General features: G+C 41.6%; 1 protein-coding gene across 1 annotated transcript in view; it reads left to right on the top strand.

Annotated features, from left to right (window-relative positions):
* Window positions 1-2,345: 2,345 nt before the first annotated feature.
* me1 (malic enzyme 1, NADP(+)-dependent, cytosolic) overlaps window positions 2,346-23,398 on the top strand; it is an 84,010-nt gene continuing 62,957 nt past the window's right edge. Inside the window, exon 1 of the mRNA XM_034612128.1 lies at window positions 2,346-2,598. Coding sequence (XP_034468019.1) covers window positions 2,476-2,598 — 123 coding nt within the window. The 5' untranslated portion in view covers window positions 2,346-2,475. The remainder of the gene's footprint in view (window positions 2,599-23,398) is intronic.

Consider the following 23,398-nt stretch of genomic DNA (forward strand, 5'->3'; position numbering starts at 1 on the left):
CCATTTGGCAGGAGTCTGATGTTGACTCTGAGCCTTAAGGACAAAGAAGCTTGCCACTGAGTCTGTTGCCACAGGGAAGCATGCAGCAACAAAAAAAAACTCTGACCCCATGTGAACCTCCACAGCCTGTTGGTGCTTCATTGGTTGTTAGACAAGTATGCAAATATATATGAGATAAAACTGTATTTTTAATTCATCTGAGATGGAAAACATCAAGAGAAATGTTTCCAACATTCCAAAACACCAAGAGAAATATCAAGCCTCTTTGTATATCTGTCAATTTACACGTTCAACAGCAAGTGGGGATGTCAAAGAAGTAACAGATGTATCAATCTCTTCACTAATAGCAGGATAACAATACTTAATTGCAGCACCAGCGTGGTCTGATTTATGTGAGGAAATGCTGTCTGTCTGCAACGAGTGCAGGCATGCTCTTTACTCTGACTATTGTTGGCACATTCCATTTAGTTTTAGGCTTATTTATCTTCTAATTCCAGAAATGTCTCGGCCTGTCTGTCAGTCAAACTGATAAAACTGGTCAAACATTAATATTGTCTTCAACCAGCATTACCACAGGTCATGAAAACAGTAAGTTCCAAACAGGCATGTTTAGACTGCATTAGTAAAAGTGGATGAGGGAGGAATCCACAACAGTCCTGAAAACCTTTCAAGTCATTATAAGACTACCAGTGTATGAGGACTTAGCCTCCATTCATACTGAGTCTTGGTTCTTGCACTCTGTTCTGCAGATGCAATGTCAGATAACTTTATCAGTGCAACTGTCTTCACACTCTTGGCACAAGCTCAAGCTGTGCATGATATCAGACTTCAGATGTTCTCACCCAGGTTCCAACCTCCCTTTATCTCAGTGACACACAGTTCTGAGGAAAACCTTGTTTGTGGAGGCAGACATGAAGGAGCCAGAAAAATACTACAGCATGCACCTGATTAAATCATTTTAAGGGGAAACAACAATAATAGTAATAATAAACATCTCTGTGAATACCTGTGCTTCTGAACAGACAATAATAAATTGGCTTGAATACATTGACCTTGATAACTCAGCTGGTTTCCTGGTAAGAGTTTTGTGAATTGGGAGCAGTCACGCCATCCCTGTGTGGTGTGTGGAGTGACAGTTGAACAACCGTAATCTCAGTCCCAGAATGCCACAGTATTCTTCACTGTCAAACTCGCTGCTCTCTGATGTTGCAAAACTTTCCAGCTGTAACCATGTGAAGGTCGACCTTGGCTTCAAATATCCTCACTCTTGTCACAGCCCTGCGGCACTTTGTGTCGTAAAGTGATCTCAGTTACGTGTTTGTGAGAAATGTCATGACCCTCAGAAAACCCTGGAGAAAACTGCGGAGAGGGGGGAGGGGGTGGGTGCAAGTCATACTACTCACAGCATGAAGGCTGCGCTGTTTATGTTAGACCCAGTAAAGTCACTGTCACCCCTGGTAACGCTGTCCAGTGTAACACATACTGCACTACAATTATTAACATTATTTCTGCAACTGCAAACTCCTTTTGCTACACTTATTCTACTACAACCACTATTTTGGTATTTTTAGCCTACTGCTATTAATAGCATAGGGTTATGTAACCTACTGTTACCACCACCACAACACAACAACTCATTTTCTCAAAGGCTTTAACTCTGGTCAAAAGTTATTAATGTGCAGGTTCTCCTTGCTGCTTTTCCTCTTTATTCTCGTAATATTATGATTTTTTCCCTCATTAAATTAGGACTTCATTCTCGTAATATTACGACTTTGTTCTCAGAAATGTACAACTTTTCTCATCTTTATTCTTGAAATCTCAAATATTATTTCCCCCCTTTAAGTGGCCCTAATACTAGACTATACCTACTACTATACTGACAGTAGTGCTAATATTAATCTACTGTTACAACCTCACTTCCTTAAGTAATATGCTGGTGCTTCTCTTTTCTCATGTAATGCTTGAGCTCTGGTCAAATATTTTTAAGACTCTTAAAGGGATAGTTCACAGAGAAATTAAAATCCACTCATTATCTACTCACCACTGATAAATTAAATAAGCAAATAATTAACAGTATGAATGTTTTTAAATGAAGGCCCATGGCTCATATTATTTTCTGTGCTGGGGCCTAATCCGTACACAGAAATCCTAAATTCAACATGCATACCTGCAGTTCTCATAAATCAACCCCAGAAAAAAAGATGTATGTGATGTAGTTTAACAGTGTAAAACGATGTCATCACATTGGAGAGGTGAAGGCGTGGAAGAAAGGGAAAGTTCCCTCCAGGTTCACGTGTGCGACGGAGTGAACCTGGTGGCCCGCGGATCTGCGGGGACTGATTGGGAACAATAAAAGCTGGGGACTGATAAAGACGCTGTGACTCTTCTTACACTCACTGTCCATGAGCGACCTGGGCTGAGCGGCTGCACTTGTTGAGTTCACAATAGTTCACCGGCGTCGCTCTATTTAAAGACATGGCACACGGACTGGTCAGGCGGGAGTCGGTGGACACGGAGATGCAGAGGTCCGGCGGGAAAACCTTGGTGCACACCAAGAAGAGGGGCTGCGATGTGACCCGGAGCCCCCTCCTCAACAAGGTGAGCGCGGACACGGCGGGACACACGCGCTGCGTTGGAGTTTCCAACGTCAGTTTCTGTCAAAGACTGAGCGGCCCGGGCTAGGTGCTGCCTTCAGGGGCCGTGGGAAATCACACCTGCCTCAAATATCCCTGTGACGGTGTGGAGGGGAGAGATGGAGCTGTTCATTAATATCACAACTCAATAGGTTTAGTAACTTTTACGTGGTGCTAAGTTAACAGCTACTGAGACGCAGGCCCTATAGCAACCTGTAGCAACGCTTTGCTAACAAGGTGCTACAGTGCTAATGTTAAAGATGCTCACTTAGCTTAATGAGGTGTTACATTTAGCGTCATACTCACTTGACGCACCTCCTCTACTCACCATGAAAGCAGCAACAACAAAAAATATTTGAGATGTGAATCATGTTTTACATCAGACAACTTTTTAATTTGTTTTCTGGATCTCCCAGGGAGTCAATGAACGCAGCGTCAGCCAGGAGGTTTAGGTCTCAGCTTTAGGGTTATATTTAGATTTAAAGAGGCTATTATATCACTGCTATATCAGGTATTACATGACCATTCCAGCCCATCTTCATCCTCACTAACAGTGCAACAAGTGATGCCTCACATTGTTAAAACCGGTGTGAGACCAGTGCGACAGCGGACAGCGATCACAGTCAGTGAAAGTCCCCACTGCCTCTACAGACTCCTACAGACATTTAAGATTGAGGCTTGGTTTAACTTCCTCTCTCAAAGAGGAACAATCGAAGTTGCTTAGTCATGCAACTCATGACATAGAAGCCAAGTTATAAATAAAGATACATAGAACCTTATCAAAATCCCAGCGTAGCCAAGTGCAGTGTCCAAATCACAGCTGCAACTGTTTGATAGAGCTAAGATGTGTCACAATATACTAATACAAATGGAACACAAATCATCGGCTGTTCTCCAGATGTAAGGGACCATGATAAGTACAGATTCCAGCAATTGTAATATTTTTTTCAATGAAAATCCAATTAATCACCGTGAATGATATTGCAATGGTAATATCTGTCAATCATTTCGTTATAAGTACAAGCTTTTTAAGATAATCCTTTGTTTGTCCCACAACTGGGAAATTTGCTGTGTTGCAGCAGCAAAGAGAAGAGCTAAAGATAGACATCAGTCAAAGTAATAAATAAGTAAATATGTAACATTAACACAAGCAAATGAACAACAGAATCAAAACGACTATAGTTTGAAGGACAAAAAGCTCAAGTGAGCAAGAGCTACAACAGGCTGCCACTAGTAAGGCACCTCTTTTCATTTTAGTGCTGAGTTTTCTCACATGATTTTAGTGACCAGCATTAACTGTTGAATATTCCCCTTTTTCCCCATGCTGTAAATGTATCTTTAACAAAAGAGCCCCTGGCAGCCTTTGAGTCCTTCCAGTGTTTTCCTGGTTTGTGTGGTGGGATGGGGCCCCACAGGTCAGGCTATGGTGACAGGGTCTCTGTCCATGGTGCTGACTGGCCATCAAAACAACTGGCTTGATTCAGGGTCACTCTTAACGTCAAGTGTGCACTGTGAACACTGAGCATAGTCTGACTGCTCTTTGTCAACGTCAGGCTAATTTTAGAACACTTGTGCAGTCTAATTCCCCCCCCCTCTGAGCTGACTTCTGCACGCTCACTGGACAAATCCTCATGTTTCCCTGTGGGCAGCGACAGGAACACATTGAAACTGCTCTGGCTAATTTCACTTTGAATTCATAGATACAAAATCCAAAATATGATGTTGCAGACCACAGAGTCTGTTCACTTTTAGTATGACAGCAGTTCCTGTGTGATAACAGCCACAGGCAGTTTAATCACGGCTGAAGGAGCTGCCACCCGGAGTGGTGTCAACACCGAGCTGATAAGTGAGACAGTGGAGTTCACACAGGCCAGTGTGTTTGGGTGAGGGGTGGTGTTGTGGTGGCTGCACAGAGACCCGGTTGTCGGTCAACTTAATGACTCCACTCCGACACCGCTACATACTGTGCATCAACCCTGTGTGTGTTTGATTTAAAGTGCGTAAGTGTGCATGGTGTGCAGGGGTGAGTGAGGTGAGGTGTGTGCACAGAGATACATTATAGGAACAAATTAGGCCACAGTTTTCAACCATGGTGTGTTACACCAACATGCAGATGTCATGTTGGTGTAAAGCGTAGTTCATGTTTGTTTAATCAGTGGAATATGTTTAATAAAATGTAATTTAGAAACAGTACACCTCAATTTAACGTTTAAGCTGGAAGTGAGTTGGATTATATTATAGTAGAAAATAGACAGAGATCCGGTTCTTCAACAAAATGGAATAGAAACTAGAAAAACATCTCCTGTGTGAAATAAATGATCGCATTCAAGGGAAGTGTAGTGCTAATCTGGACAGAGCTGAGCACTATGACTCCAATATTTCAAATGTCAAGTTTTCAAATTGTGTTTGAACTTTTCAAATTCTGCGTGTCACTACAGTGAAAATGAACCGGTTGATTCAACGGAAAGACTTCTCTTTTTATATGCACTTTATTCAAAAATGAAAACACATCGACGTCAGACACACGCTTGTCTATATACTAATCAATATCAAGTATAGGTAGATGCAGCTCACGTAGATGATGACTACAGGACGTACATATGTCACACAAAAGTCTTTGTCAGCTCCCTAAATTACAATAAGAAACCAATACTAACCAGATCGAATGTAAACAATCGTAACAAAGGCATGACCCTTGGTTCAGACATTAGTCTGGCCCTTCATGTGTGAAATCACCCTTAGTTGTTGACTACACTTAGTTCTTTGCTGTTTGTGATAGTCTACAATTGCATTTTCTCTATGTAACTGGAGAATTTTCAAGGAATGGCTAGGTTTATTATTGGCTTTGTTATGTTATCCGACATCTCTCTCATTGCTTCAGTTTGTTCTCTGTCTACATATCAACTTCATTTGATCATGTGTAGCTAACCACTTGTTGATGATCACTAACTATTGCTATGTAGTCACAGACATGGTACCAAAGCTCAGGTCTGGTGGTCAGTCTGTTGTTTATATTCTTCAATTCATCAACATGTTGTGAAGCTTCACTGTTCACAGCAACATTTGAGCCAACCATGGTGTTGTTTCAGGTTGTGGTTTGTTGCTGATACGAGAAATATTTTTGTCTCAACAACCCCTTTTGATATTCTTCTTATAAAACTTAAATTTGTTAAGAGAACATTTTCTTACTGATCTGATTTGAAAACCTTCTCTTTTTAGACCACGAGGATGCTTGTATAGTGTGAGAGGTCAATCTGTAGGCCTTTAGCTTCAGTGCGTAGAAGCTGGCCCAGTACTGTTTGTTTACATCCCAATTTACACCTTGGGGCCCTGAATGGACCCAGTGTACAGTGGGGTTCTTAAAGAGGGCTGGAAAGGTTGACCTAAATCTATGTGGAAGCATGACTGGTCTACAACAAGGGATGTTTCGTCTGTTTTAATACAGTTCTGTTGTGATCTGGGGCTTTGTCTGACAGACTCACAGAAATCATCTTAACACCAACTCTCTCAAGTTATTGTTTGTCCTTCTTGCTCTCCCTTACTCTGTTTGCTCTCTTCTTTTGTTAAGAGTGAATGTTACTGGAGCCTTTGTTCTTTATTTTACGCAAGGGATTTTCATTTCACTTTCAAGTTGTCCATCTTCAAATGAGCTCATAATTTTGTGCAATTTTGTTGTTTGAAGTTCTCTTGGCCTTCAGACTTTTATAAACAGTTTTTAAAGACAGTTTTTACGAGTGCATCAGTTTGTTCAACTTGAAAACAAAAACAAAGGGGGAATCTCCATCCATCTATTATCTGTACTGCTTGGGGATCCTGGGGGAGCTGGAGCCAATCTCAGCTGATATTGGGCGATAGCTGCGGTACACCCTGGACAGTTCACCAGTGTATTGCCATTCCCTCTTTCATTCACACATACATGTACGTACAATTTAATGTCTCCAAATAACCCCAATCTCCACGTCTTTGGACTGTGGGAGGAAGCTGGAGTACCTGGAGAAAAACAACACAGACATGGGGAGAACATGCAAACCCCACACAAACGGATTGAACAGAGAACCTTCTTATTTCATTGTTTTAAGACGTTATCCAAACAGTCATTGCATACAGAATGATTGTTTAACTTGATCCTCTCTTCATTTGGCTTAAATAACTCAAAACACAGGCTCCACCAAACACACACGTTACAGTAATAGCACAAAAAAGGGTTCCTTAAGCAGCCAGGTGAACCATTCCCTGTCAGTCCCGTACATGAACTGGGGCGAGGAAATTGGAGGAGAAGGTAGGAAATGACTGCTAAAGCGCGTTAGCAGTCAGGCACAGGCGAGCTTCTGTGGCTCAGGCAGTGGCACATTGTTGCCTTCCCTCTGATTTCAGCGAGCCCTGGGGATGAGGTGTGTTTACCTCCCTCAGCTGGTCCACTTCACCTCTAAGGAGCCAGTCACAGCACAACCTGCTAATTGATGCTGAGGGCCGCAGCGCTGAAAGCAGCCTGTACTCACCCCGGCAGGATTCGATTTCCTTTTAATCTCTCCACACATACACATATATACATGCAGAGCAGATGTATGGGCACACACACATACTCACACTCACACAGCTTCACCTTCCTCTTTGGTTAACACTCCTTACTCCCTCCTCCCTCCGCCAGAGGTGGAACCGGATATTATAGGTGTGTGTTCACCATGCAATAAAGAGATGAAGTGGGGTGCAAGATGCAGAAAGGGTTCTCTGTGACGAGGAAGAGAGCGCTGGCCACGCTTCACAGACGTCCTCTGTCTCTCTTGATCACACATTAATGAGGCATCTGTGTGAATCCCGGCCCTCAGTACGTCCCTCTGACGCTGGTTCCGACTGCCGCGGCTATGAAAAACAACAACAAACTTCTCAAAAACCCTCTTAGCACCCAATCAGGGATGCTGTTTCACCTCCAACACTGAACTGAGCTGCCGGTGTGTCGGCGACCAACAGATGCCCATTCACTGGCTCTGTACTGTGGTTGAAGTCAGTAACATGTGCAGACAGTTAGAAAGGTTGAGGAGAATAAGACGTGCAGCTTCGGTCTGTTTGTTGACCATTTTTTACGGTCTTACAGCAGCTGTCTGGCAGGCGTGTTTTACTTGTTCCAACAATTAACTATACTTGCAAAGACCTGCATTCAAATACATTTGGTCCCTGAGTGAGAAATGGTGCTGTCAATCATGCCTTTTACCGCTAAATCCTACGAGAATACAAATTGATCCCCTTGATTGAACAGCAACGTTTTTGTTTATTGAGGTTTTCTGAGTCGCAATGTCATGCATCATTTGAGCCTCTGAATGCTGAGTAAAACATAGGGCTCCTGAACAGACAGTGCTGCAATTGGATGCCCCATTTGTAACCACAGGCTCCACATATGACACCGCACGATGGCCCGCCAGATGAAAGACTCAAATTAAGAATCTCTGTTCTCAGCAATAGTGGAACAACAATATATCTGATTGGGCACTGAGGATGTTCTGGTATGCCAAATGGCGTCCTGATAACCCTCTGTTGAAACTGGAAGCCATTAGGGTCACATGTTAGATTTACTCGGGTTTGGCTGATGCACTCGTCAGAAATGTTATCCCTCCACCAGGTTTACATTTCTTACCAAGAGCCACATAAACAAATTTAGCAACAGTCAAATGAATGCAAATAAATATGCAGAGTTTTTATTTTCTTATGTGGAAATAGTTCTGTATGAGTTTCTGCCTGGCTCTCTTCTTTGTGTATATGTCGTGCTTTGGTTGTTACTTTACAGTGACTAATTTGCTGAGCTTTCCATGTGAAACATAATGTACTCCAGCTGGTCTGTATCTCTGGTGAGGCCTGATAATGTTTTTATAACAGTCCATGCACTCTGATAGGATTATGTCTCAATTGGTTAAAGGTGCCTGTGAGAAAGCAGCCTGATGATCTGGCGCAGACTTAAGCCAGTGGCGTCTGGAACTTTTATTCCCAGTGAGTCACCATGTCAGCATGACACGGGGCCAAAGTTTGTTTTCTGCACAGTCAAGACGCTGACAGTTGTGTGCGTTGACGAAGTATTACAGCAATGCTTTGTTTGTGCTGCTGGCCAAGGTTCCCATGGACCGTGGTAATCTTTCTAAAATTATCGGTCTCTAGTCTTGCGCCCCTATCCACCAATCATCAACATTTCAGGGGAAATCCTGTGATGGATGTCTGTGAAGATAGAACAGTGGTTTTAAAAATTAAAACAAATTAGGAACAAACAATGCTAATAAGGATAGCTGTCAAAAGATTAGATGATATGGTTGATACCAAAATCAAGTCAGCAAGATAAACAGTAAGAAGCTAGAGGCCAAGTGTGACTATTTTACAGTAGCTTAGCATAAAGACTGCAAGTAGTGACAGCTAACTTCCAGGCATGAGTCAGTCAGCTCACATCTAGGAAGTCTTGGAAGTCATTGTGCGAAGCTAAAATATATCTCAAGCATGTGGCAACTTGTAGTTCTGACATGTGGGATGTTTTTTGGGATCTTGTACAGGTGAGCTTTTGAGGTGTTAGCCATTCATGGTCCCCAGAGGGTGAAGGCCTGTGGTGATGTGGTTGACATTTTTGGCTTGAGTGAAAAGGATGGCTTGTATGAAATGTGGACATTCATGTTCCCCCTGATGAATATAATGGCTCTGCCCGAAATCACTCACTAATATAATGAATTTGCCATTTTGTAGCGGTGTCTGAATGTTTTGTGAAGTTTGTTATACCCTATATACAGTAGTGCACACATTGTTTCCCATAATGCATCATGAAAAGTAGATTACAACTGATAGTCACAAAACCAAGCAATATATACCATCATGCATTGCACTCGTGGCGGAGTGTTGAGAGGAGCGAGGGCAGCAGGAACAGCCCGACCTGTGGTACAAATATAAATACAAGCAGAGCAGCTCATCACAGGAGACCGATTCAGGATGCATTCTGTCGTCAGGTGACGTAAGTGTAAGATGTAAGTTTTTGTTCATGTAGCTATTTGCATGCTGGCTGTGGCGTTATATTTAATGTGCCGGCATGAGAAAGAAATGATAGTAATGCATTTCCGCAAATCTTGGGCTGTACCGCTGAATTTCACCCAACTGCAAGCAACTTTCAAACCTTCAATCAAGACCTTTTAAATGCTTTATTTATCTATTTAATTATATTGCTGTACGGCTACTGCACATGGGTTTCTGACATCAATCTGCATCAGTCATCAGTCTGATTCTGAGCAGAAATGATGTTGAAATAACAGTGTGTGTATATATGTTACAGGATGTTTTGAAATGAATGACAGTGGTTATGTGAGGTTGAACACGATGATGATGGTCATCAGATTACAAGGCTACGTTTAACCGAGCGGTAAAAAATGGGACAAACCGTTCTCTGTTCAGGCTTCAAACAGAGCAGCTGCACTTGTCAATCCCCCTCCCTAGGTGGACTGCAGAGCTCCGTGAATGTGTGCGCACACTGTTTGAGTGTGTGTGTGTGTGTGTGTGTTTGGGGTGGAGGGGTTGTCCCAGGTGTGGCCAGGTGTTTCAGGGCGACCGCACGCATTGCTAGTGACCAGACATTCCTCTGATGGACTGGAGTGGATCGGCCAGACAGAGAGGGTGCATGCTTATTCTCCTCCAGTAACCTGCAAACTTGAGCTTTTTACACACACACATACATACACTCACACACACACACACACACACACACACACACACACACACACACACACACACACACACACACACACACACACACACACATACACACACACACACACACACACACACACACACACACACACACACACACACACACACACACACACACACACATAGACACTAGGGCACATACATGGCAAGTTCACAAACATTTCATTTGGTTGTTAAACTGCAGACACATCAAGGGATCAGTGTTTTCCTCAGGATTGGCTTGAATAAACTTTGTGTAATATGATCAGACTATCAATTCAATTGTGTCGGCACACACACACACACATATACACACACACATCTCTGAAGCTGTTTATACAGAAGCAGGTCCCTCTAAATTCCCCTATCTCCTTAGCTCACCTTTGTGTTTTTTGTAAGATGGTCCTCATTCATGTGAGCACAATGGAAAAGTCATTAGCTTGTCCCAGACAGAGACGGGGAGACAGTCTGAGCCTCGTCACCTTCCTATGAAGCTCATCTCAAGCATCCCTGCTGTCTTTTCCTCCTCTGCTCCTCAATGCGGCTTTTGTCTGTTATATTAGAGTAGTGGAGGAGGGCTCTGACTGTTGTAACAGTCAAGAATTTAAAGGTAGTATTTTGTTTCAGCATTCTGCTTCATAGTGGACTCATGACCATTATGTACAAATAGTTTTCTCAAGGTCTGTGAGAAGACTGACAGTATGACTGATTGTGTGATGATTGACAGCTTCTGTGTACTTGCAGCCGTATACAAACAATGAGGAGGTTAGCATCAATGGATTTAATGCGTTAAATACAAAATGTAAAAATGTCAGATAAAGCCCTAAAGTCCCAGTCATACCAGCATTTAAATTTGATTATTTCCAATTGATATGCTTCCATCATGCACCATTATTGGTATCAAGATAAGCGCTTGTGAACTTTGACCCACCAATTTCTGCCTTTGACCAATAGTAAGTTGACTTGACAGTGCTGACCTTTGAGAGAACAGGAGATTCTGAAATGCAGTCTGTTGAAGTTTTATGCAATATGCAAAGGACTAATTAACAGACAGTTATAAAACATGAGGCAATGGTACAAATGTGCCTTAGTAAAAAACTTCACTGAACTTATTTACTGTTAACAACGGAGCATGTACAGTTAGAAAGCTCACTTGCTCCATGTTCTATTACTATCTGTTGAATAAACAGTTCCCTCCTGAGAATAAAGTTCCAGGAGTAACCAAAACTAAATAGAAAATAGAAATAATGATCTAACAAATCAGCACTAAGCTAGCAGACCAGTTGATCAGCACTTAGAATGCAATCAGTAATTTCATCATTCAGTTGTTTCATTATCCATCTTTTGCAGTTTATAACACCACCACCCAGCCTATCCTTACTCCAAATAACTTTGTTCATCACCAGCTGCTCCAACACAAACAAAGCAGTTAAAAAAAACCTTCAAAACCCTGGTATAGCTTTTACTTTCTCAAGTGAAGCTTGCCTTTTACCAGTGACCATGAGCTCCTGCATTACTAGTGACTGTGTTTTCCGGCCTTTTACTGTGTTTAAACAGTAGCAATGCTGTTGCTTTGTGGAGAGAAAAGTTCTCTTATTTCCTTGTTTTTAACTGTCTGAGTGCATTTAAAGAACCAGCTGCCATGTAGGTGGTCATTTCTGCCATCAGAGAAACTCGCTTTGACACAAGGCAAATGCTTTTCACTGGGGCCCGGACATTAGCTTGACATGTCCACGTGTGGATATTGATGTACTTCCCAAACTGTTGTCACAGAGGTGAGTGGGAGACTTCTGTGGTTAATTGCTACAACAGAAAGAATGTCAATGCAAATACAGCTTTATTTCCCCTCTATGGTGATGCTAAAGTATCCTGGTTCCTTCTTGGTATTGCCTTCAGTAGCAGACAGTTATTTTGAGACAGCCAGTGAAATAGGATTGGCCGTCTCTGAGACCACAATGAGATTAATCAGGGATTTCCTGTGCTATTAAGATAGTTCAGCCAGTGGACACTTCACGGTCTTATAACTGCAGCTTAAACATTACTCTACAAATTACATTACATCACACAACATTAGAGTTACAAATGAGATAAATAAACATAAGTCAGGCAGTGAGCCAGACAGGGCTAGCAAAGTCCCATACTGTCACCTGAACATGACCAGTGAATGCCGATGCACCACGAGCCATTTTGGATGGACTCACAGAGTTGCAGAATTCTATCTAGGCTAGGACCCTTTCCCAGCAACACTCAGGCTCCTAAGGGACCTGGACTGTTCAGCATGAAAAGGCTGCCTCAAGGGGATTGGCTGCCTTTGAAGAGCGCTACATGTCCGCTACCTCCACCCACTCAAGGCTGCCCTCCCTAAGTCAACACTGGCTCGGTTTTCAAGGCTGTTTGGCCAACAAGCGTGTCTGTACATTCACAAGTTGACACCTCTTGATTTAAGAAGCACTGCGCTTGCATATTTGCTCTGGATGAGGAATTTAAGACGCTTCTTTTGGTCAGTCTCGAAGCTCAGTGTTGCTAGGTGGGGATCATGACTCAGGAAAGTGAGAAGTACACACCCTCACAAGAGATGTGCAGTTGCTGTCCATGTTGAAAGCTTTGATAATAATCGTATCACAGGCAGGGGAATTGATACACAAGACGTCAAATACTGTGAAAGAAACAGACAATATAAAACACAGCTTACCAAAATGGTTATGAATCAAATCAAAATGCATCACTACAAACAACGTGAGAGCATTCACTCTGCTTATTGGTCAGATGTGTTCTGAAATAGTGCATATTTCATTACTATGCAATTTAACACGGATCCGCTTCTACCTCTCAACAAAACGCTTCAGTCTGCATGCTCTGCTGCATCCCAGACTTCTCATCACCATCTCATCACATGGTGTAGAACCTTGTTTACATCCTGGCAACAGCACTTAGCTGACAGTATTTGTTAACTCAGGACTCTTAAGGCTGTCGAGATATTTTCTTACACTCCAGTGTGTCATTAAAAGCTGTAATTTAGATCAAATACATAGAAAGATGGGAGATCAAACCAAGCATATGAATCTAATTTAGCACACAGAACTCAGCTATACCTTGATAACTCCTCTTTTTGTTGTCAGCCTGCTTCTTCTCAGTGCTTTTATCTGACAAACATGTTGATAGAGAAAACACTAGTGATCTTTCTGCTGAATGTGTCTGGCCCAGTGCACAAAGTTCAAGTGCTTGGCCTTCTAATGACCAAAATTGTTTAGGAAAGAGAGGGCACATGCAGGTCCTCCACGGCACATTTATTGGGAGGCATTCACTGGGAAAAGCCTAGTCAGGCCATAGGATCTGGAGAAGAGATGGATGGTGATGATTTGTGCTTTTCCTCTTCCTCCTGAAAGGAAGGGGTGGATTTTAAAGGATATTATTTGCAGGGCATTCCTCTTGAACCCAGTGGGGACTGCCATTTTAAGGGGTCAGATGGGGGCCATTTGGCCTTTGCTGAGAAGATCTACAGGATTTTGACACCAAAGAGCGACATGTTAAGGTGTGGTTTCAAACTGAATACAGACATTTTCTTAAATGAGAGCTTACATGGACAAAAAAGACACTGGCCATTTATTTAGCTTCTAGGTTTAATGATAAGTCACATTCCATTTCGTGTTATCGTACCTTTTCTTCTGCTCTATTTCATTTGCCTTCCTTGAAACAGTGTTATGTGACCTTTCACTGATAATATCTTTCCATATTACCCTCTCCTTATGCGACCTTCTGTTGAACTTAACCTCTTTTTTCCACAATGATATACTGTATTAGCGTGTATCCTGCAATGACTTACAAGCAATCAAAGACAGCCCATTATCTCCTGTCTTATCACCAACTATTGTGAGATATCAATGTGTCAATACCCTAACCCTAACCCTGAGTAGCAATAAAATGTACTAATATTTGTTGAACTCATTGCCCCATTTTTGAGGCTTTGTACAATCTGTACACAGTGAGGCCCTGCTTCTGTTCTGCTCTAGAGATTATTAACAGTTTCTTTGTGTGTTTCATATGACACCCATGCCTAGCACATTCCATGGAGACAGCACATAGACATGAACTATAAAACCCAATCTTCTAAACACAATACCAGTCAAAGACATCTGATATGCCACCCAAAAATAAAATGTTCCACAGTTCAAACTGAATGTGACTTTAACATTATACTTTGCTTTCAGGGTTCATCCTCAGACGTCTTTGGCGACGAACATGAGCCTGTGTGTTGTTGTCTCTCATATTGCATTGAATGAACCATTAGTTTGGTACCTCATACAGGTGGTCTGGTGTTTCTCCCTCTGGCAGCTTTATTGGGCTGAGGGTGCAGTCCTGTCCATCAATAAGCACTGATGGTCCACTAACACGAGGAGGAGAAAGACAGGAGCTGTCTTTGATTGCTTGTAAGTCATTGCAGGATACACGCTAATACAGTATATCATTGTGGAAAAAAGAGGTTAGGTTCAACAGAAGGTCGCATAAGATCCAATAGTACATGTAATGTTATATTATAATATTAATGCATCTCTACTTGAAAATCAATTGAGAAAAGTTGTTATGGATGACAAGTTGGTGAAAACAGGAATGTTTCATGGGCATTCACTTTATTTTCATGGCCTCAAGGGACAATGAAAATATATTGCCAGAGTTTTGAGACAGTATGGTTTCCCACTTATACTCAATTCGAACAAAAATGGCTTAAATTTGGTACTGTGGGTCCTCTAGAATTTAATATAAGCCGTTTTTTCCTTGTCCTCTGCAGAAAAGGCAACTGGCTGTCAATGACTTATCATCTTTCTTGTGGAAGATGAGTAAAGAAATATGTAAAAACTGTTTTTTATTTCTTACAGCAAAATGAAACTGGGAATCTGCAGCTTTTTTTTGGCCATATACAAAAATAATAGATTTATACTGGCTTATTTCTATTTAGTTTCTTGGTAGTGATTAGATTTCCGTGGTCAAAGGTCAAGGTTATTGAGACATCATGTCTGTATAACCTAAGAAATCATATGCTAATTATGAGAAAATACACTTATTGCCTTATATTAAGTTCCTTCATAGTCGTCACTACGTCTGTCTGTCCAAATGCACATTTGTACATATGTGTATCCGTCATGTTCCTCTCCTGAACCTTTGGACGGAATTTCATTGCATCTGGCTTGTAGTCAAGGATGAACTGATTTGAATTTGGTGGTCAGAGGTCAAAGGTCACGCTCACTGTGACCTAAAAAATGTTTGGCCATAACTTATGAATTCATACTCTAATTATGATAAAATGGATGCAAACTGCAACTTGACTGGTTGGCGGAGCCATTTAACCACAAGGCAGTAATTCAAGTTTGGGAACAGTTTAGGGGTCATTATTGCATTATTTATTGTATACTATATCGCTGAGCTAGATTTTTCATAGGAGCCTGTGGTTGAAATGTGATATTCAATGAAAACAAGCACATGTTGGGTGTGTTCAGAGATACTTATGCAGGTTGAAGATTTTGAAGCAATGACAGGAACAAAGATGTCATCTCTCTCCCTTTCGTGTGGTGGTTATTATTGGCACCAAAGCAAACGTGTGTGTTACCATGTAGTCGTTACAGGAGATTTATTTTGGCCATTTGTAATGGAATTTCCACAAGAGAGGGAACTTCCCCTTTAAGACCAGTGTAGACCAGCTCTTGAGTGTTTCAATGTTCCCACAGTACAGTGGACACAAACACATCCACCCTCAAACCTTTTTTTACGCACACAGAAATTCATGGCTTAATTCATTGAAGCATGCACATGCAAAGTTATTTACGCAAGGCTGTGTGAGGTTTTCCATTCTTTGATACTGCCCCTGCACACTATCATTTCAATGGCAAACTTTCTCCAAAAAAGACGAAAAAACAAAAAATGTCGTATTTGGGCAAAAATAACAGGGCTGTAGTGGGAGACGAGGAGAATGTCGTCTGAAAAAGTCACCCAGTGTCAGACTTATACCAACACTCTACATCTGGTGAGTCCAAATAACTTGCATATGGTTCTCTGGCATGTGTGCTGTTTTGAAATGACGTCAGAGGAGATGGTCATTTGCCTTTAGGATGCGTGACAGCACTTCACCTCCATGGGAAATGAGCGCAGACATATTTGACCTTCATGCTCACGTTACTGTTTCAGACTTTCACCTCTTGTCCCCTGGATGTTGACATTGACACTTGGTATATTTAGATGTGCTTTTGACTGAGGTAAATTAAAGCAAATGTCTAAGCCAGTGGACTTTGCAGACATTGTGTACATGCTGAGAAATTAGTAGGCGTTTTGTAGCAATGTGCTTATATTTGTTTTTGACTTGTTCTGACAGACTTTCGGTGAACATATGTTGACCGGGTGTCAGCCTAACTCTTCTGCTTGCTCCATCAAATAATCTGATTTCTCTCCTGGCTCTACCTTCAGAGGAATCCCTGATTAAGCTCTTTCCAAAGCTAAGCCACACATATGATTGCACTTCTCATGCTTGTCCCCAACTAAACGTTAGCCAAGACAAACCAGAACTGTAAGCTTGAGAATTCAGAGAATTGAATGGGGAGGCGATGAGGAGATACAGCAACCAAAGTAACCATAGGAAATTATTTCATCTCTACTCATCCCAGGGGAGTGCAACCTAACAACAAAGGGGTTTTCTCCTTTGGGAAATCAAAGATCCAGTGTGTTAGATGTTAGACTTCAGTACAGGGAAAAGTTGGATTCAAATAATCACTGTTTCATGTATTTACAGTTCATACTACTTAGTTTTTCTTTGTAAGCTTCCATTAACATCAAAGAAAATACAATACTTGAAATGTTTGTACCAGCTTTAAATTATACAAGAAGATAGCAAATATTTCCCTTTAAAATATTTAAATATTTTATTATATGTGCTCATTATCTGCTGGGTTGGTTTCCTCAATATACTGGAGTTAACATGTATCACCAGGTTTGGGTGAGCTCGTCAACACAAATTCCAATCAACTTTGTTGATTTGGCAACAAAGTATTCAATCTTAATCTTGAAGGAGAGATTTGCCTCCATTTCTATTGGGCAATGCATTGTTGGATAATTGTGTCCATCAACACCCAAAAAATCATGCAATTAAAAAAACAACAGTCATAGTTCTAATTTTGGATTTTGTTACTTGCCAGTGAAAACCATGAAAAGACTATTAACTAAGCATGGTTTCTGTGGCTAAGAACTGTATCTCTGAGCCATAGAGTTCCACTACAACTGTAGTTTGTATCTATTAAAACCAAAACATATATACAACAATGGATCATTACATGTTAAACATAATTAATCACATCTTTTAGAATAAAGTTTGAAGTCCTAGAGCTATTTTGCACTATTTACTTCTGGCCTGGTCAGCATCATTATTTGATCTGGTATTGAAACACATCTTAGGTCATGTTTCTCTGAGGCCACATGTGAGCTGATGTGTAGCCACAGCAGGATGACTCTGTTTCAGGATAGATGGCCTTCTTATGTTCCTACTGTTTCCACTTGATTGCTGAAGCCTGTAGGATTTATATAGAGTAGGATGACTGTGATGGCCATCAGGAACAATGAGTGCAGTGATGCCATTCGGTTTGCTTCCTTCAAATCAGGAAATGCATTCCTGTGAAGCGTGGGCCCAATATGTAGTTTTTTAAAAAAAGACATGGTTTAAGTTTACCATGAAGCTTGCAGAATTTGCCTTTGTGAAATCCAAGAACATCTGCAGGCCGGCTCCATATGGCTCTACAATGCAGATGATTGACACAGCATGCATGAGAGATATCCCATCATTAAGGGCAGTAGCTGGATGATTGACAGCAGTGATGCTCTCAAGCTCTCAGGTCTTTCTAAGTGGAAGGAGAGAGGGTATAGATGGAGGGCTGGAGATAATTTATGAGTGAGGAGGAGAGAGTGGAGAGTGTTAAAGGGGACGAGTCAATAGTTTGAGTGTGAGTGTCTGTATTTGTGTTGGACATTTGTGTTCAGTTCTCACTTCCATTCAGATTCATGTCCACTCTATGCTTTGCAGATCAGACATAGAGCGTGAGCACGAACACACATACCGGCATGAATGTATTTATTTTTCCCTATATACCCTTCGCTCTCTCCCTTTCTCTCTTTCCTTTTATCACTCCCCCAACACACACTTATCCACTTAATCTAATTAAAAAATATAAGAGAGCACATGCGAACACGTTATACGTCTAAACTAGATTTGGTTAGCTGCCTCTGCAGCGGAAACCACTAAAGACCACACTATGGTTTAACACCTGCATTCTTTCTCTTTCCATGTCCTCATGACCACAGACACATTCTGAAGGCCAATACTAATATTTTTGATTGAGGCTGCTAATTGCATATTCAGTTTCTATAAACTTTAACATTTTCCCTCAAATATTTCCCAAAGGCATCAGTGATTTATTCATGGTAACAAAGGTCCCTGAACAGAGTCAAACCACGGATGTTACATACATGGTACATATGATATAGTACCGCAGATGGCAGTATTGTGGAGTAGAAGGGAAAAAATACGTATATCCACACATGTTGCATATTGATAAATGACTGAGTTATTCAAACAGCGCAAATAGTAAGTAGAAAGTACCAGATAAGTGATGGTTGGCTGAAAGTGAAGGAAACCTGCTGAAATAGTTCACGAAAATGTCCATCCATCCATCCATTCATCTATCTATCCATACCTCTTTTCCTTTGAGGGTCGCGGGGTAGCTTGAGGCTACTGGGTGGGAGGTGGGGTACACCCTGGACAGGTCTTATAAGTTGGAATGATTAGCTAAAAGTGATGGATAAATATCTAAGAAAGTTAAAAGATATTGGATAAAACATTGCAGTAATTATTATTATATTATTATAACTGGTAAATAAATAGTAAATGGTCTCTATCGCTTTTTCAAGTCTAGATCACCACTCAAAGCACTTTACACCACAGTTTTGCCATCCACCCATTAACACACACATTCATACAATGCTTCTATGTGCTGCACTTCTCTTCTTCTTCCTACACTGTCGGCACAGCAGTCAGGGGCAGTTTGGGGCTTAGTAATTAAGCCCAGTGCAAACGGTGGGAGAACTATTGTCTGTCAAAGAAACAAACTTCGGACATACACTGAAGACAGGACATTTTCTGGAGGGGCTATATGTGAGATTGCGAATGTCAACAAATTTCTACTTCAACTATAGGTTTGAGAGCTTCTGGTGATGAGGGCCAACGCAGTTGTCAATGCACTGGAAACAAAAACATTGAGCTTTCTGGAGTGGAATTTATACAGTACATGATGTCCTGCCTCCTGGATGCTCTACCAATGCTCTACCAAGGTGACATGTGAATGCTACGGACAGCTCTGGTTTGGTTATACTGATATGGCCAAAGCTAAACGTGTTAAAGACTTCAATTCACATTCTTTGGTGCCTGGTCATCAGATGGAAAAACTTTCAAAGTAAGGTTTTGTTGCTGTTTTTGCAGACTGTTTGGCCACAGACATGTTGAAATCACTGAATGAGATTTGGTGGCCTGGAGCAAGGCTTGGTTCTGCGTTCCTTAATTTTTTTTCTTTAATTGTTGAAGACATCCACATCTGATTGGAATAATGTGACACTTCACTGAGGTTAACAGCTTGACTGTGTTTCAAATCAGATGTCAGATAAAACAGTCCAAAAATCCAGCTGCTTAATACATTCAAGATGCAAAATAAGCATCATTGTCCAGAACACCAAATGTAAGTTGTACTGAGAATTTGGGAAATGCTCACCATCATGCTGGTTAATCAGATACATGATACTGCCACGTATTCTGAATGATATATTCTGGCTGTGCAGTGGTGACATTGTGCTTACAAAGCAAAAACTGGGTGAGAAACATGTGCACTTCTTCATTCTTATCCATTTTCTATTTGGTTTGATGACTAATTTTTCCTCTTGAGTGAAGGTTGTGGTTTTGAACTCTTCTTTATGACAAACACTTAAACAGCAACACATTTAAACCGCATAACTTCTCACTGTGCTTACAGAATGCATAATAAATATACCGTTATATATAGAACTTTTGTTATATTGCTATCGAATGAAATGTAATTATAGATATGGTTTTATTGCGCATCCCTAATCACAAGTGTTTTATGAAAACACTGTAAATCTGTGGGATGTGCTAAAGAGGTTCACCATCTCTGATGAGTTTACTTTTCAGTGGACAAAGTGCTTTTATTGCTTCAGAGCTTCCTGTGTTTTGGGGAGATTCCCTGCTGGTGACCTCACTTGAAGGCAGATATGTAATTGGATATTTGCTCTCCTCTGTGTAAACCCCACTTTTAGACTTTCACAGCAAAAGCCAGTGTAAGTTTACCAAACAATCTTTTCCTGTGCAGCTTTAAAAGATTCCTCTGCTTCCAGCTCAGGCCGCATTTGAGCATGAAACAGCCTGTGAAAGGCTCTGCCTGCTGCATGCTAGATCTCTCTTTCTCGACGTGGCAGCACCAGCGAGAGGGTGAGCTGTTTGGTGGTGCGTGGTCTGGATGGTTTGCTGTTATATAACAAGCGTGGTCGGCTGGCTGATCAGAGCCTAAAAGAGTCATGGATACTGGGCCAGTCCAACTCGTCCATTACATCCGGTGAACCAGTTACTCCACCAGCCAGATGCCTGCAGCCCGATCAGTTTGCTTTTGACCTTCATAAAAGAGTTAACCCACCCCTCCCACTTTATTTCTTTCTTTTTCCCGCTCCTTTTTTTTGTTTTGTATTTGTCTCCCTTCAACCCACCATTTCTCTCATCTGTGTCCTCTAATCCTAACTATGACAACTATGGGATGAATCCGTCATTCCGCTGGCCGATCCACTCTCCTACTCCCACCAGCTGTTTTTACAGAGTCTAGACACACATGCCGCTATTGATAAAACAAAAGGACGCCATGGTTTTGCTGCTGGACAATGTGGACGTCGTGGAGTGTGGGTGCTCTCCTGCAGCAGGATTAAATAGACTCCCTGTTCTTCTTTGATTCACAACCAGGATTGTGTTAAGTTTAGCTTGTTGTGTGTGTTTATGAAGCATCACATGTTTATGTACCTGTACATAAACATAAGGCTAGGTCTGTTTAGTAAGATATCACTTGAATCTGCATCAAGGTCACAATTTTTGCGTGTGTGCTTGCATGTATGTAAATGTGTGTTTATAAACACTAGAGCAGGAATGGAGAAAGAGGGAGGCATGTGACTCAGTCTTTCCTCCAGCTGTTGGCCAAAGCCCTCCTCCCCCCCAACTGTGGGTCACTGCCAACCAAACCAGTGAACTCATCCCGAGGCTTCTTGTGATAGCAAGTTTCTAATTTTATTTTTTAGGTTTCTGCTGACTGTGAATATTTGCTTGTCTCCTTTATGAGCTTTGGTTTCCAAATAGGCTTACTTTGCATGTCTGAGACACATTGTATTCAGCTCTGAGACCTCAAGGCAGGAAACCTCTTTAATTCCAAGTCTACTGTTAATCCCTGTTTTATTGTTTCTTTCTTTTCCTTTGATGACCACTATTCTTTTTTGCTGATTGCAAAAATTAATATGATCAACTGAGATGCTGCTGTATACTGCACCTCTACTGCAATAGACAGTATTTTCTTTGGGACCAGAGTGCACTGTGGGAGAACATGTGGCAGTAATAGTGGGGTAGAATAGATGGCGCTGGTGGCGGTATTTATGAGAACAACCTCTGCTCTCTGTTTGGGCAGCTGCAGAGAGGTTGCTGGTCTGAGGAGCTCTGACATCACCCCCAGAAGTGAATCCAGGTCCACTGGTGTGGTGTAAGAACAGCGTGGGCGAAGTCAACCGCTGTTGAGGACTTTCTCACAGTCACGTCTAATGTTAGGCAAATTTCTTTCCCCCTGCAGTTTCATTTCAGGTTCATTCAAAGTCAACTTTTGTATTGGCAGCAATTGAAGAAATGCTTCTTTGTGCTGCTAGCACAAAAGTTTTCCGCTCTCTGCTCTCCAAGTGGCAATAGTATCACTCACAATAGTTGCTTTCAGACATGAACTGAACTCCGCAGTTCCTCCGTATTTTCTCCGGAGGAGGTGCATGTGTGACCGCAAATGTCCGAGTGACATGCTCCGCAGTTTTTGTGGACTTTCTTTGCCTGGCCTCCCATAAAGTCCGTAGAAATCCAGGAGAAAGCGATGTGTGAACACAGCAGGGGATCCCCCGGTGGATTCACTGCGAGCAAGTGGGGGGGGGTTGAAGATGCTCTAATGCGTGACAGTAGCAAAAATGAAAAAAAGAAAACCAATATCTCCAGGTGAAAAAGCGGTGAAACACACACACAGAGAACACCGACAACGATGTCAAAGGAGTTTGTGTTGTTAAGAAAGCTGTGTGTTGTCAAGAAAATCACATGATCTCCGCAGTAGAGATAATATCTCACTTCCTGTCTCTGTCTGCTGCACCCGGCTGCTCCACCTCTTGCCTCAATAATGCAGAGGTTTTGTTGTTGTTGTGAATGTGTCTGTGCAGAGAACCTCTCACTGTGTTTAAATAAATATGCCATAATAAATATGACAGTGCAATACCAAAAGTAAATGCCAGAAGTAAACAAATGCTCTCCTTATAGTAAAGTGCATCAAAAAGACTTGTTGGTCTTGTCTTAGGATTTGGGACAAAGCAAAGATGTTAGACAAAATTGTGATTTTTGCAAAGTGATGACTCTCGACTGTAGATTTCACATTAAATTACATGTTATTTGACAGACGCTTTTATCCAAAGCAACTTACAATTAGTGCATTCAACATCTATGAGGGGCCATTTTTAGGGGTTCAGTATCTTGCCCAAGGTCACCTCGGCATGCAGATGGGGAAGACTGAGGATTGAACCACCGACCTTCTGGTTGGAGGTAGACCGCTCTACCAAAGCCACCCCAGAGTGCTGACAAGAGTAAAGTCTTAACCTCGCAGATGTGATTTCCTGTCTTTTATGTGCAGATTAAAGATCTACATTAACACATTTTAAACCTCTTTATGGCTTTTACAGCTTTTCAGTGTGACTGATGT

Source organism: Hippoglossus hippoglossus, chromosome 16, assembly GCF_009819705.1.
Source record: "Hippoglossus hippoglossus isolate fHipHip1 chromosome 16, fHipHip1.pri, whole genome shotgun sequence".
In the NCBI taxonomy this organism is placed as follows: Eukaryota; Metazoa; Chordata; class Actinopteri; order Pleuronectiformes; family Pleuronectidae; genus Hippoglossus; species Hippoglossus hippoglossus.